The sequence below is a fragment of the Doryrhamphus excisus genome, chromosome 1, assembly GCF_030265055.1.
Source record: "Doryrhamphus excisus isolate RoL2022-K1 chromosome 1, RoL_Dexc_1.0, whole genome shotgun sequence".
Taxonomy (NCBI): domain Eukaryota; kingdom Metazoa; phylum Chordata; class Actinopteri; order Syngnathiformes; family Syngnathidae; genus Doryrhamphus; species Doryrhamphus excisus.
The window spans coordinates 36,679,025-36,695,204 of record NC_080466.1 but is presented as its reverse complement, the minus strand read 5'-3'; the positions used below and the strand labels follow the sequence as shown (position 1 = coordinate 36,695,204).

At 40.5% G+C, this 16,180-nt stretch overlaps 1 protein-coding gene across 4 annotated transcripts in view; it reads right to left on the bottom strand.

Annotated features, from left to right (window-relative positions):
* Window positions 1-986: 986 nt before the first annotated feature.
* Window positions 987-16,180, bottom strand: part of dlgap1a (discs, large (Drosophila) homolog-associated protein 1a) — a 48,185-nt gene continuing 32,991 nt past the window's right edge. For 2 of the 4 annotated variants that reach the window (XM_058068126.1, XM_058068133.1), the window contains exons 5-15: window positions 15,760-16,042; window positions 9,549-9,673; window positions 9,088-9,213; window positions 8,104-8,250; window positions 7,850-7,932; window positions 7,200-7,245; window positions 5,944-6,225; window positions 5,250-5,382; window positions 4,154-4,245; window positions 3,283-3,435; window positions 987-1,539 (exon numbers count right to left, since the gene is read on the bottom strand). In XM_058068126.1, the coding sequence (XP_057924109.1) occupies window positions 1,312-1,539; window positions 3,283-3,435; window positions 4,154-4,245; window positions 5,250-5,382; window positions 5,944-6,225; window positions 7,200-7,245; window positions 7,850-7,932; window positions 8,104-8,250; window positions 9,088-9,213; window positions 9,549-9,673; window positions 15,760-16,042 (1,698 nt within the window). In that variant the 3' untranslated portion in view covers window positions 987-1,311. Of the gene's footprint in view, window positions 2,141-3,282; window positions 3,436-4,153; window positions 4,246-5,249; window positions 5,383-5,943; window positions 6,226-7,199; window positions 7,246-7,849; window positions 7,933-8,103; window positions 8,251-9,087; window positions 9,214-9,548; window positions 9,674-15,759; window positions 16,043-16,180 lie in introns of all 4 variants that reach the window. The other 2 variants (XM_058068152.1, XM_058068142.1) reach the window with 2 other exon arrangements.

Sequence of the window (16,180 nt, the reverse complement as noted above, 5' to 3'; positions counted from 1 at the left end):
GTTTGCATGTTCTCCCCGTGCATGCGTGGGTTTTCTCCGGGTACTCCGGTTTCCTCCCACATTCCAAAAACATGCTAGGTTAATTGGCCACTCCAAATTGTCCATAGGTATGAATGTGAGTGTGAATGGTTGTTTGTCTATATGTGCCCTGTGATTGGCTGGCCACCAGTCCAGCTGGTACTCCACCTCTCGCCCGAAGACAGCTGGGATAAGCTCCAGCACCCCCGTGACCCTCGTGAGGAAAAAGCGGTAGAAAATGAATGAATGATTTCCATGTTAGCCAATTTTCAATTTTTTTTTTAAAAAACCTTTTATCAGATGATTTCCCTTTCATTCTTGTTTGCAATAAATTCCTTATTTTAAAAAAATGTTTTATCTCACTCACATGTCTTTTTTTTGCATTTTGAAGCTCTACTTAAAATCTCTTTAAGATCCAAAAGTGCAAAATTCTTGACATGTATTGGATTTTGACCAATGGTGCAGCTTTTAGTGTAAAATGTTACTGTTCTGTCTGAAAAAATGCAAAAGTGCAAAAATGAATGGTGTAATAACAAAATAAGACAATTCAAGATGGCGTCACTGACATGACACCCGTGTTGTACGGTGTCATTGAATGGAAATATTGTACATAACAGATAATACCAGTGTATGTGTGTGTATATATATATATATATATATATATATATATATATATATATATATATATATATATATATATATATATATATATATCCTCTGATTCTCATAGAGAAGCAGCAACAATGAGCCTTATTCACCAATAACGTGTTTGTTGTCCTTTCCAGGCACTTCATTTTCTACCGCTTTTCCTCACGAGGGTCATGGGGGGTGCTGGAGCCTATCCCAGTTGTCTTCGGGCGAGAGGCGGGGTACACCCTGGACTGGTGGCCAGCCAGGGCACATATAGACAAACAACCATTCACACTCACATTCATACCTATGGACAATTTGGAGTGGCCAATTAACCTAGCATGTTTTTGGAATGTGGGAGGAAACCGGAGTACCCGAAGAAAACCCACGCATGCACGGGGAGAACATGCAAACTCCACACAAGGGTGGAATTGAACCCTGGTCTCCTAGCTGTGACGTCTGCACGCTAAAAGGTATGCAATGGACATGTCCAAATTATTGCTGAATGAGGCCCAGTGTTGGAATCAAACCCCCAAACTACTTTAATTTAGCATTTAGCATATCTGTGTTGGCTTCATCAGACTGGTGGCGTTCTTAGCTTCTATCCTGATCATGGCTAACATGGAATAGTTTGGTGTGACAGATTGTACAATGATGGTGTTCTCACAGCCGGGTCTGGGCCTCAGGGATGTAGATCTCGATGCTGTCCGCGCTCTCCGTGGCAGAGTTTTGTCGTACAGAAGCAGCTCTCTTAGCCGCCATCAGACGCTTCCTGGCTTCCTGACGCTGTTTCTCCGAACTCTCCAGCGAGCGGTCTCTGGCCAGAGGGGGGTGATGGTGTGGTGGGGCCTTGGGCGGCTTTTTGGGTACGGGAGGTGGGAGCCGTCTCTCCTGGTGGGAGAGGGCGGTGGGGAAGGGGGGGGAAGCACATTTCAGGAAAAAAAAGACAGACATTTCTGGACAGACTCCATTTCATCCATGCTATAGTAGTTTGCAGCCTCGACTTGGTAGTATTAGCAAGTAGTAGTAGTAGTAGTGGTAGTAGTATCACACAGGAGTATTAAGGATGCCTTGATGAGCATTAAAACCACAGGAGCCAAAGCAGATGTCATTTAAACACAAACACAGACAATAATAACCACGTTTACATGAGGAGTTTTTCTCTTTCCGAATGGAATCTTTCGGAAAACAATGGTATACATGGAAAGGAATATTCCGATCTCTTGTCTACATGTGCTGCTATTATCAAATCTGATATCGTTATGCTCTAAAATGCATTGGAGAACAAACATAAGCCAAATGCTAATTAACCTCGACAGTTATAACAGACACGGTGAGGTAGGTGGCAGGAAGGAAGGAAGGCAGGAAGGAAGGAAGGAAGGACGGATGAAAGGAAAGACAAACGTAATGGATCACGGAGGCCCAGAAAGGTTAAGGCCTTTTGGTGTTTCTTGTGGTGATGGATGCTGATGGCTCTTTACAAACGCCTTCACTGTCAACACAAAAAAAGCACAAGAAAGAAAAAAATGCCATGAGAGCAAATGAGGAGCGCATCGGAGTCAGCAGTTATGATGCAGAAACACAAAAAGATCAGTGAGAAGCGATGATGTCATTAAGGACGTAGAAAAAAAACAAGTGTTGCGTGTTTTCATATCCTTTTTTTTAATGTGTACATGCATCTTTATGTTGTAACGACCAATGACATTTGTCCTATTTGGCCATGTGGAGCAGGAATGTAAGTAAGATGCCTGGATTAGGCTGACGGAGGGATGGAGGCGTGGGTGCGCGGCGCTGTGCTAGACTGCGCTGCTCCCGAAATTTACAAAGTGTGATGGCCACAGCCCGTTTGTGCGGTCTCACTCCCATTTATGCCCAATTAAAATAATTTAAAGAGTGACATTTATTGGCTGTTTTCTTAGCTTGTTTCCTATGAATTAATTAGAATTGAATGAATTAATTAGATTAATTAAAGATATTCAGTAAAAAGAGGTGAATTGTAATATTTTAACACCCTATCAAAGCCTTACCTTTTTTTAAAATGGATTTCAAATTAAAAAAAAATAAGCGTTAGCTTACCTTTCACATTTTGGGGAAGCCACACCCTGGTATCGTCACATGACTGTCACATGACAACCACTCCAAAATGTTTCCTACACGTCACTCAGCATAAAACTCATACATTTCAACACATTTTAAGTGCTATCACTGCATTAAAAAAATTGCTTATGTAAAACATGAACACATCTATTTCTCTTGTCTGTGTGTTCTAAAGATATAACAACAGATAAAAAGACGTAGCTAAGAATGCACATAATGGGAAACATATTCCGTCTATAAAGCCAAAAAGTGCTGAGGTGTGGAGAGTAACCATTATTATTATTATTAACAATTTAAACCCTATTAAACTACGTTACTACAGCTAGCTACTAGCTGGCTAGCGACTAGATTCATTCCCAAAATGGCCTTCAGCACGTCACAACATGCTAACCGATTTAAGGTTAAAGTTACATAATAACGGCGCATATTAGCTAGATGTGTTTAGTCACATGTTTGTAAAGGTATTGTATTTCTTTATGATTTTTATGAGTGTGTAAATGCTCATCAAGTCAGTGAGTCGTGGTACTGTTGTGGTACCTTTCTTTCAGGCGGGTCCAGGGGTCTCCAGTTGTTGGCTCTGAGTTGGTGAAGCTCATCAAATTTGAGGCTAATGTTCTCGATGGACAACTGAAGCATGTCCCAAAAACCAGCCAGGTCGGAGGCGACCGGACGAGGGTGGGCGTTGGGGTTCTATGACGAGGACATGGAAACGCTTCACTTTTTGCATGATATTTTTTTCATGCTTTAATCATTTCAAAATACACACGACACAGTGTTTGCACCCCCCACCCCCCCACACAAAGGGGAAGCCAAAGTGTATCTGAATATTAAATTATTAAGAATTATTACCTTTATAATTATTCTGAAATTTGGCAAGACAAGTTTATTTATAGAGCACAATTCATACACAATAAAATAATTGCTTAAAACAAAAACAATCCAAATGAATTAAAAGAATGAATACAATGGGTGCTGGAGCCTATCCCACCTGTCTTCAAGGCGAGAGGCGGTGTACACCCTGGACTGGTGGCCAGCCAATCACAGGGCACATATAGACAAACAACCATTCACACTCACATTCATACCTATGGACATTTTGGAGTCACCAATTAACCTAGCATGTTTTTGGAATGTGGGAGGAAACCGGAGTACCTGGAAAAAACCCACGCATGTACGGGGAGAACATGCAAACTCCACACAGACATGGCCGAGGGTGGAATTGAACTTGTGTCTCTTAGCTGTAAAGCATGCACGCTAACCACTTTCCGCCGTGCAGCCATATAAATTATTAACAAACAAAAATATTGTTCATTTTGAAAAACTGAATGACCTGTTTAGTGTTTGTGGACCAATCAAAATAATAATCATATTACAGAAGAGGTAATATTCCCAACTGCGGCTCACTCACCAAGTTCTCCTCACAAAGTTCTCTGAACTGCTGGAACTTCTTCGACATCAACAGCTGAGCACTTCCAACAGCACTCCTCATCTTCCCAAGAACTACGGGCACACATGGACACAATCACAACACTTCATGGTGGGTACACTTCTCCTTATCCAAGCCTCTTATTGTTGTAGTTTGTGTTTCCGCTTTTATTGGGGGATGGGGAGCTTTTCAATGAACATCATTTATAAGGAAGAGGAAGATGCCAGATTATTGTTCATGACTTCCTTGCGGTTACCCTACGTTCTAGTTCTATGTTTACTTGCTGCTAGCGTCCATGCTAATTCCTGTTCAGGCTTTTCTATGGAACCTCGTTTCCACCATTGAAAAAAAGTTATCTTGATAATTGTAATTATGAGATAATGGTAATGGTTTTATTTAATTTGAACATGCATCAGATTACAATTAAGTACATCCCATAATCAGTTCCCAGTTCCACATGTCCAAAAGGAGTAGGAAGAAGCAAAGCTTATTAAATCCTACCCCTCCATCTGGTACTTTTACAATCAGTAACTGTTACATTTGTTCACTTCCTGCTTTCCTGATATAGTTTTTTAATTTTAATTTTAATTTTAATTTTGTCAGATACTGAAGTATGAGGTGATACACTTAAAAAGTTGTAATTATGAAATACAAAGTCATAATTATAAGATACAAAGAGAGCTCTATATCTAATAATTTCGACATTTTATCTGATAAGTATGACTTCTAAGTATCGGGATAACTTTTTTTTCAGTGGCGGAAACGGCCTTCCATACTTTGCCTCTGTTACAGGTGGATTTTGGTTGTTTCTTTTTACTGTTCTGGAATACCAGGAAGTTGAATGATTTGGTGTTGACTAATGTGTAAAAGTGTGAATTTGCAGGAAGTGTAAAATAAATTAATGTCTTCAATGAGCTAAATGTGTGGAAGTTGGAAGTTGAATCTGCTTAAAATGTGGGAAAAAAAATCCCATTCGTTTGATTTCTTAAAGCATTATTCCATGTCATGAGCTGGCTACAAAGCCTCTGGAAACGGTGCAGTGGTGGAATTATGTGATTCCACATACTGTACGACTTACTGTCCTCTGGAAGGTCATGCTGTTGTTGGTCCATGTCCATCTGGTGACACCAGCCCTCCATGCGCTCCGTCTCAGCTTGCAGCAGCTTCAGGAACCAGTGGCCGTCTCGCTGACACGCTGACCTTTGCACCACCTGGAACAACGGCAGGTTTTTGTTTTTCTGCGCGTTTGAAAAGCTGCAAGTACACACCACTGCCAAAACTATCACTTGTTTTCACATGAAGCTGCTAACATGGACCAACACAAATGAAAGGGATACATGGTTCATCATGGGGATCAACCACCACCACCACCTGCCAGGGTGAGGGAAAGCTAACATGCCTAAAAAGACAAGCATCAGGTAGAAGTGGTTGGAGCGGCTGATTCCCAGCCATCAAGAAAAAAATACCGGACTGTTTTGTGAACATGGACATTTTCAGAAGAGCAAACTGTAATTTATCATTCATATAATTTATCATTATTTTCTCATTTATCCATTCCATGTCACTTCCTGGTCCATGGCTAACTTGGACCAGGACTAAGTGTCCCCTTTGCATGTTTGTTCGTCAATATGGCCACCACAGTAAAACTAAATGCTACATTTGATAAATACCACACTACCAACAATCATGACCTTGCCCTTTGCGGCAGAATAAGATATAACAATAACAAAAAGCAAAAAGTATGAGGAATATGAGTATGAGAGCCCACTTACTTCTAAGATCGCCGAGCTGTTGATGCCGACATCAAGCGGGTCGTCGCTGATGCTATCGATCCAAGGGTCGGGAGGGGGGAGGATGGACGGGTCGAAGCCCACATCCTCATAGTCATCGGAGGCACAGGCGTGGTAATGGTTCCCTGAGCCCTGGATGCTGACGGTCGAGGCGGCGGCATCGTGGGAGTATTGACGAGAAAGGACACCAGACGACAGGACTTCTATGTCTGTGTCGGGAGAGTCCAGAGGAGCATCGAGAAGGTCTGGCATGTCCAAGTCTGCCTGGTTGAGGGAAAAAACATCAATTCATGAAGAACTGGATGATTCTGGTAGGTTTAATCTTAATGCGACTTTGATATGACATCACATGACATCAACAACCTCCAAACTACAGTCATGGTCAAAATATTGGCGTGCTAAAAAATGCCAACATTTATGGCCAGAGGCAATAGAGTGGCCAATCAATAGGATGATTTGGTCATATTCCAGAGAAGCACGGCCAAAACATTGCCATCTTTGGCGTGCCAAAACTTTTGGCCATTAATATTTCTGTAAGCCATCAAAAGGACACAAAAAATGAAGTAACTGCTCTGCGAGGCAGAAATTGCTATTACTCAATTCCCAAAATATTTTAAATTAAATTAAACTAAATTAAATTAAATTAAACTAAATTAAATTAAAGTAAATTAAAGTAAATTAAACTAAATCAAACTAAACTAAAGTAAACTAAATCAAACTAAAGTAAAGTAAACTAAATCAAACTAAAGTAAACTAAACTCAAGTAAAGTAAACTAAAGTAAACTAAAGTAAAGTAAAGTAAAGTAAAGTAAAAAAATAAAAATAAAAATAAAAATAAAAATAAAAATAAAAATAAAAATAAAAATAAAAATAAAAATAAAAATAAAAATAAAAATAAAAATAAAAATAAAAATAAAAATAAAAATAAAAATAAAAATAAAAATAAAAATAAAAATAAAAATAAAAATGTAATTGAATTACACATCTCCCAAAATATTTTAAACTAAACTAAACTAAAGTAAATAAAAATAATCATTTAATTTAATTTCATTTAATTTTTCTACAAACTTCACATTCATTGCTTTGTTTGTTTCCTTTAATATTAAAAAAAAACAATCTACAAACACTTGGGTGTTTTTAGGCTTTTGATGGGTTTCTATTTGCAGTTTTGTTTTTCCATTGGTTCAAATAGATTGTGATCCAAAGTAAACCTACAGTGACTGATTAGTGTAGCTTACTTGCACGGCTGCTGTTACGCTATTGGAGCGCTGGAAGCGTCGGTACCTGGACATAAGAGGAAAACATATCAGACAGATGAATCGATGATGCCAGATCTAGGAGGCTCATATGACGACAAACTGAAATTGGTCAAATGCAACTTAAAGCTCAAGGGTCTAAATATGTGGCGTTTACAAAAAATGTGTGTATGTTGCTATGCAGATATGCGGTGATGTTCTTTAACAGCATCTTATTGTTTGTAATGATGTTTTTTGGCAGGTCTTAAGTCCATCCATCTCTGGATCACATCACATGCGACCCATGCCAAACTGTGCTTTTGTTGTAGCCAGTCACAAACCTACTATGTCACTTGCAGTCCCTCTAATTTTTGTAATGAGGGTTAAAACACAGAAGATTTTTGGAAACGGGATGATATATATATGAATAATAACAAACAAAAACACACAAAAAAAACTACCCGGGCGTACGATAACCGATGTTATGTATGTCAGTCCCAAATCAACAACTAGGACTTATAAGCATGGAAGTGGGGGGGCGTTGCAAAAGCCCAGCTTCGTTATGAACTTTCTTAAAATGTAAATAATGTTATCATGAGTGTCAAACGACTAAACCAATTTTACAATTGGAAAAGTACAATCAAAGTACTCACCCTCGGTCATTCTCCACTTGGACACCAACAGAGGTAAACCTGGATGGGTCATCCGGGTCCGGAACGTCCTCCGGTCCATCTACCTGCAGTGTAACAAATATTCAACACAGATATGAAATAATTTTGGTGAACAAAAAATCTGTACCCATTATTGATTGATTGATTGATTGACTGACTGACATATACTGTACACTATATAGAAACCAGTGATTTGTTGTTAATAAATACTGCTAATTGATGTGAACAGGTCTCACCTGAATCCCTATGGAGAGACATTTGCCCTTCCTGAATGCTTCTTTTCTGTGGTCTTCAACAATACGGCCCCTGCTCAGGACTGAGGGTACATGGGGGCTGCTGGTCATGGTACTGTTGCTGACATGCTGACTGGCCGGTCCATGTATCTGGAAAAGAAATATCAATAAGCTGTTGGCTCCCTGTCGTGATATGCCGCCTGGACACGTCCCAGTATGTACAAATGGATCACATAGCCTTATTTTAACACTAGGTGTGGCGTTTGCATGTTCTCCCCGTGCATGCGTGGGTTTTCTCCGGGTACTCCGGTTTTCCTCCCACATTCCAAAAACATGCTAGGTTAATTGGTGACTCCAAATTGTCCATAGGTATGAATGTGAGTGTGAATGGTTGATTGTCTATATGTGCCCTGTGATTGGCTGGCCACCAGTCCAGGGTGTACCCCGCCTCTCGCCCGAAGACAGCTGGGATAGGCTCCAGCACCCCTGTGACCCTTGTGAGGATAAGCAGCATAGAGGATGAATGGATGGATGGTTGGATTGCTGGATGGTTGGATTGATGGATGGATGGATGGTGGATGGATGGATGGTGGATGGATGGATAGTTGGATGGCTGGATGGTTGGATTGATTGATGGATGGATGGATGGATGGACAGATGGATGGATTGATGGATGGTTGGATTGATGGATGGTTGGATGGTTGGATTGTTGGATGGATGGATGGATGGATGGATGGATGGATGGATGGATGGTTGGATGATGGGATTGCTGGATGGTTGGATTGATGGATGGATGGATGGATAGATGGATTGATGGATGGTTGGCTGGATGGTTGGCTGGATGGTTGGACTGATTGATGGATGGATGGTTGGATTGATGGATGGATGGATGGTTGGATTGATGGATTGTTGGATTGATGGATGGATGGCTAGATGGTTGGATGGATGGTTGGATGGATGAATACGTGTGATGTCCTTGCAAGCCACCTGTGCGTTAGCAGCCTCAATGGCAGCAGTCAAGGCCTTCATGCTGTCGATGCTTTCAGTGGAGTTGCTGAGTCCTGACTGGATAGTCATGTCCCCCCTTGGTCCCTCCTCTTCCATGTAAGCATCCTGAGTTTGGGAAATGTAATAGTTTTTTAGTCATTTTAGTAATTGTGTTTCATACAGATAGCTGGAATAAGAAACCCAACATTTTGATAAATAAGGCAATATATATTTGAAATGCTTGTCCTAAGTGTGTGAGGTATATTGTGGTATGAAAAGATGATATTCATTCTAAAGAATACTGTGCAACACAGTCGACTGTTTAATGTTTGCTCAGACAAGAGAAAATGATAGTTTCATACAGTCCCTAATGTACAGTATCCTGTATTATTAGCAAACACGGATTGTTTGATGCTGAATGACGGGTAGATGAACATATTGCAGTGAGTATTCTGCTGTACCTGTGCAGACTCGGTGCTGCTCTGTGCTGTGATGGAGATGTATGGCTTGGAGGCGGTGGAGCAGGTGGAGGTCCGTGGTGGCACCGGAGGAGGAGTTTTCTTATACGTTGTGATACAAGATGAAACTACATCAGAGAAGGAGCAAGAAAATGAGGAGGGGGTCGGGGACGTTGTTTTGCTGGAAAAAGACCAAAATAATGTAAATGTTTAAATGAGCTACTGGCTATATTAGGGTCCACTATGGAAGGGATTGGGTAAGGAAGTCAAAAATGTACAAGGATGACACAATTCAAGAAACAATACTAGCACTTGATGTTTTTTACAATTACAAGGATGAAGAGTCTTCAACCAGTCATGTTGTGTTTTTGTATATTTATATTGTATTATTGTATATATTTATTGTATATATTTATATTTATATTGTTACAATATATCACCATTTTGATGGTTATATCTATAATCATTATTTATTACGGTCATCACCATTATGTTACTATGTACATGGTTCCATCACCTTATACTTCTGTATGTGGAAGAACAAAACAACAGAGTTCATACCAGGAAAGCAGGAAGTGAACAAATGTAACAGTAACAGACTGTAAAAGTACCAGATGGAGGGGGTAGGATTTAATAAGCTTTGCTTCTTCCTACTCCTTTTGGGCATGTGGAACTGTCATTTAATGATGTGATGTATTCCAGTTCTAACCTGATATTTTATCTCGGCCAGATGCTCTCAAAAGTCTAGACAGCCTAATACTTCTCTCTGGAATCGCCTCCTGCCTACCACTCTTCCATCTTGCAGGTCGGTCTACTTGATTAATTTGTTACACGTTCTCCCATCACACTTTCTGACACACTGACAGGTAAGTGACCGAGTCCAAATGAGGCTTGAGTGCAATGAGTAGTAATTTAATAATGATTAAGAAACATTGACATAAAACAGACCAAGACACTACAACTCCCACTGATGCAGTCCATCGTGCAGGGCTACATCCAAGAGAAGACCAGTTGCCTTCTGGTGCTAAGAGCTAAGAGACTCCACTAGTTAGCCAGCAAAAAATGCATGCCAATCCTTCAGGCTGAAAGTGGAACACTCAAATTGAAGTGGAACGAGCTGTCAGTAGATTGTTGGTAGGATCAGCACAATACACCCTGGACTGGTGGCCAGCCAATCACAGGGCACATATAGACAAACAACCATTCACACTCACATTCATACCTACGGACAATTTGGAGTGGCCAATTAACCTAGCATCAACACGGAGAAAACCCACGCATGCACGGAGACAACATGCAAATTCCACACAGAGATGGAATTGAACCCTGGTCTCCTAGCTGTGAGGTCTGCGCGCTAACCACTCGCCGTGCAGCCTTCAACCAATCAAAAAAAAAATTGAAAAAGTCAATTAATTAATACACGACTATTTCATCACCTCTCGCCAAAAGACAGCTGGGATAGGCTCCAGCACCCCCGCGACCCTCGTGAGGATAAGCGGTAGAAAATGAATGAATGAATGAATATTTCATCACCTCTTCCCTTTCTGCTTGTGTGATACTTAGCAAAGATTGAGAATCAGCCTTAGGGAGGCCTGAAGGTGAAAATGTATGAGAATGATCCTGAGGCCATTTTTTCTGCAAATATGACATTTGGAGCCTTCAGTCGAGGCCTCCTGCCTCCACATGACTCTGTCAACCCTACGGTATCTGCTCTCACTCTGTTTCTCCCCAAACAGAACACGCTTGTCACAATTCAGAGTTTCAGCAGAATATTCTGGCTGCTTTCGACAAGGTCAGGGCAGCTGATTATTTTTGATGTATCAGCAGATCCTTTAGGGTTCACTGCTTTAAAATGCATGTCCTTTCAGGTTCTTTGAGGCTTCAAATCATGTTGAATTTTTATACTCTTAAACAAAGACCGTGTAGTACTTTTTCCTGATGTCATGTGACCACTCTGATGAAGACTGCTAGCAAGCGAAGATTGCTAGCAATCGAAACGGTCAGGTATAAAAAAGTACTACACGTTTGTCTTTTTACTACCTGTGATGGCGTGGTCCTTAAAAAATCTGTAAGAGTATCCATCCATCAATTTTCTATGCCGCTTATCCTCGTGACCAGCCAATCACAGGTTTTCTGTGGATGGACAAAATAAAGACCCTAGCCACATTGAAAAATGAAAAGAAAATATGCATATTTAAGCAAATATGTATATATATATATATATATGTATATATATATATATATACATATATATATATATATATACGTATATATATATATACATATATATATATATATATATATATATGTATATGTATATATATATATATATATATATATGTATATATATATATGCATTATAAATATATACATATATACATATGTATATATATACAGTGAAGAAAATAAGTATTTGAACACCCTGCTATTTTGCTATTTCTCCCACTTAGAAATCATGGAGGGGTCTGAAATTTTCATCGTAGGTGCATGTCCACTGTGAGAGAGATAAACTAAAAAGAAAAATCCAGAAATCACAATGCATGATTTTTTTAACAATTTATTTGTGTGATACAGCTGCTAATAAGTATTTGAACACCTGAGAAAATGAATGTTAATATTTGGTACAGTAGCCTTTGTTTGCTATTACAGAGGTCAAACGTTTCCTGTAGTTTTTCACCAGGTTTGCACACACTGCAGGAGGGATCTTGGCCCACTCCTCCACACAGATCTTCTCTAGATCAGTCAGGTTTCTGGGCTGTCGCTGAGAAACACGGAGTTTGAGCTCCCTCCAAAGATTTTCGATTGGGTTCAGGTCTGGAGACTGGCTGGGCCATGCTAGAACCTTGATATGCTTCTTACGGAGCCACTCCTTGGTTTTCCTGGCTGTGTGCTTCGGGTCGTTGTCGTGTTGGAAGACCCAGCCACGACCCATCTTCAATGCTCTGACAGAGGGAAGGAGGTTGTTCCCCAAAATCTCACAATACACGGCCCCAGTCATCCTCTCTTTAATGCAGTGCACTCGTCCTGTCCCATGTGCAGAAAAACACCCCCAAAGCATGATGCTACCACCCCCATGCTTCACAGTAGGGATGGTGTTCTTCGGATTGTACTCTTCATTCTTCTTCCTCCAAACACGCTTATTGGAATTATGACCAAAAAGTTCTATTTTGGTCTCATCTGACCATAAAACTTTCTCCCATGACTCCTCTGTATCATCCAAATGGTCATATGCAAACTTAAGACGGGCCTTGACATGTGCTGGTTTAAGCAGGGGAACCTTTCGTGCCATGCATGATTTCACATCATGACGTCTTAGTGTATTACCTACAGTAACCTTGGAAACGGTGGTCCCAGCTCTTTTCAGGTCATTGACCAAGTCCTGTCGTGTAGTTCTGGGCTGATTCCTCACCTTTCTTAGAATCATTGAGACCCCACGAGGTGATATCTTGCATGGGGCTCCACTCCGATTGAGATTGACCGTCATGTTTAGCTTCTTCCATTTTCTAATGATAGCTCCAACAGTGGACCTTTTTTCACCAAGCTGCTTGGTAATTGCTCCGTAGCCCTTTCCAGCCTTGTGGAGGTGTACAATTTTGTCTCTGGTGTCTTTGGACAGCTCTTTGGTCTTCGCCATGTTACAAGTTAAAGTCTTACTGATTGTATGGGGTGGACAGGTGTCTTTATGCAGCTAACGACCTCAAACAGGTGCATCTGATTCAGGATGATACATGGAGTGCAGGTGGACTTCTAATGGGCAGACTAACAGGTCTTTCAGGGTCAGAATTCTAGATGATACACAGGTGTTCAAATACTTATTTGCAGCTGTATCACACAAATAAATTGTTAAAAAATCATGCATTGTGATTTCTGGATTTTTCTTTTTAGTTTATCTCTCTCACAGTGGACATGCACCTACGATGAAAATTTCAGACCCCTCCATGATTTCTAAGTGGGAGAAATAGCAAAATAGCAGGGTGTTCAAATACTTATTTTCTTCACTGTATATGCATTATAAATATATACATATATACATGTATATATATATATACGTACATACATATATATACACATTATAAATATTGTTAAAAACGCCAAGATTAAAAAGTTTACAGAGTGAGACATCTTCTCTAGAAAGTATCATTTTGGGCCACTAGAGAGTAAGTGCTCTCGCATATAGACAAGCTTTGTTTTCTCTCGGTGAAAAGCAGCCTGCCTCACGACAGAAACGAAACGGGAAAACCTCATAAACACGCTGAAAAGTTTATTTATTGGGAAATTATCGTCTTTGTAAGTATATTGGTGTATAACACTGTAAAACACTTACATTGATGCATTTTCTATTTCAAAAGTTGTACTTGTTTTGTTAAGTAAGCTAACTTCATGCTACTGCTAGTTTGCATTTGCAGTTAGTGTACGTGTGTTAGCTAGCTGTTAGCTGATGTGTGTTTAGCCTGCAACATGAGCAGTATTGGAATTAATTATATTTTATTTTTTCTGTATGTTTCAGTTACCACTTATTTTTACAAGAAATCTTCATAAAGCAAGAAAAACAAGCCTTGTATGCGGAGTTTTCTTCATTGGTTCTCTGGCTGTGTAGCAGCATACAGACACCTATTGTGAGGACAGCACAGTATGTAAAACTATATTAAAAGTGTTGTTTACAATTTTTGGTGTTGGGAATGATTGTACAGTGTTTTTTCTGTTTTAGACAAGACCCTTTGGAATGGATTAATTAAAAAAAAGTGAGGTACCACTGTACACCACAAAGACCAAATGTCCTAGAGCAGTAGTTCATGTCGCAGTGGGCCAGCATGGGTAATTTCAGTTCACTAGTCATTGCAGTGCCGTTTACAATATAATGACCATTCATCTAGAAACAGAGACGAGGTTCTACTGTACTGAAGAACGTGTGAATGTGACTGTATCTTTAAATGAATTCTCGGTGGAGCAGCAAATGTGGGTCACGCATAGTTAAGCACACTGAAGATAAAGACAATCCCAAACAGCCGACACAAAGTCCCTTGGGGTATCCACCCTGGCATGTTCTCATTTGAATGCCATGGTTGAAGATTTTTCCCTATAGTTTTTACAAGATTATCTTTCCACTTCACTGTAATGGCTGATAGCAAAGTTCAGCATAATAATAGCATGACCCCGCTGTTGCATTATTGTGTTCATATGCATGATTCTTGAGCAGCTTGCCTTTCAAAATGTCTTTGCCCCCACAGCAGGACAGTCGATACTTGAGTAATGGAAGACTGATGCTCGTATGGTCAAATGATACCATCATAACCATCGCAACCAGTTTGTGACTTGTGTCAACAAAACCATTTCCGACTGGAAAACACACAAATGGACTAGGGCTGCAACTTACTGATGACTTTTTTACTCCATCAATCCGAAGCTTGGTATTTCAATGCCCTAGACAAGGGGGATGGGGGGAGCTTGGGGCCCGCGGTCAACCATCCATCCATCAATCCATCTATCCATCCATCCATCAATCCATCAATCCAACCATCTATCAATCCATCAATCCAACCATCCAACCATGCATCCATCCAACCATCCATCCAACCAACCATCCATCCATCCATCCACAATCCATCCATCCATTAAATCCAACCATCCATCCATCCAACCATCCATCAATCCATCCATCCATCAATCCAACCATCCACAATCCATCCATCCACAATCCATCCATCCAACCATCCATCAATCCAACCATCCACAATCCATCCATCCATCCATCAATCCATCCATCCATCAAGCCAACCATCCACAATCCATCCATCCATCCATCAATCCAACCATCCATCCATCAACACATATGTCTGATTGTTAAAAGCCGACATTTAAAAAAGATAGACCATCGTTTACTATCAATTCCTATACCGCTAGCGGTAAAAAACTGAAGTCTTTTCCAGTACCAATTAATCATCAAGTCATCAATTAATTATTTACTGTGACAAAGATATTAACTGTCTATCATTTTGATGGTAGACCTATTGGAACAGAGACAGAAAAACACGACATTCAATAAAGATTATGAATTCATTTGTATTTGATTGAGGTATTTGATGGCAATACAAAACATGAATTAGCAAGTAGCAAGCAGCCTCCTTTGCATTAGACTTGTAGTGCTTGTAATTACTACAAGTATTAGGGTAGATATCACGTGAAACCTGTGTATAACGTAGAGTATGCACCCTACCTGTGCTACTCTGGATGGTCCTGACAGTTGTGGCAGATGTGCGTGGCGGAGAGGACGGCAGCAGGAGCAGTGGTCTTCCTCCTTCTCCGTCCTCTTCGCCAGAGCAGCCCTGGTCGATCGCTCTCACGTAGCTATGGCTCCGCATTCGGAAACACCCCGGCATGGGCAAAGTATCCATGGTGTCCATGCTGTCCATGGCGGCCTCCATTGCCTGAGCCTGCATCTCACTGTAGACCTGCTCACACACTTGCTCAATTTGTCCGTTGACTTCAAGCTCACTCAGCTGGAAAGAAGGATGACAGGGAAGGAGAAAACAATGAAGATGCAGGAATGCGGCAGAATTTTCATTTACTCAGGAGAGCACAGACCTGCCAGCAAGAGCAAGTGAACACAGCACTAATGGGGCTCCTCATGTCTTTGG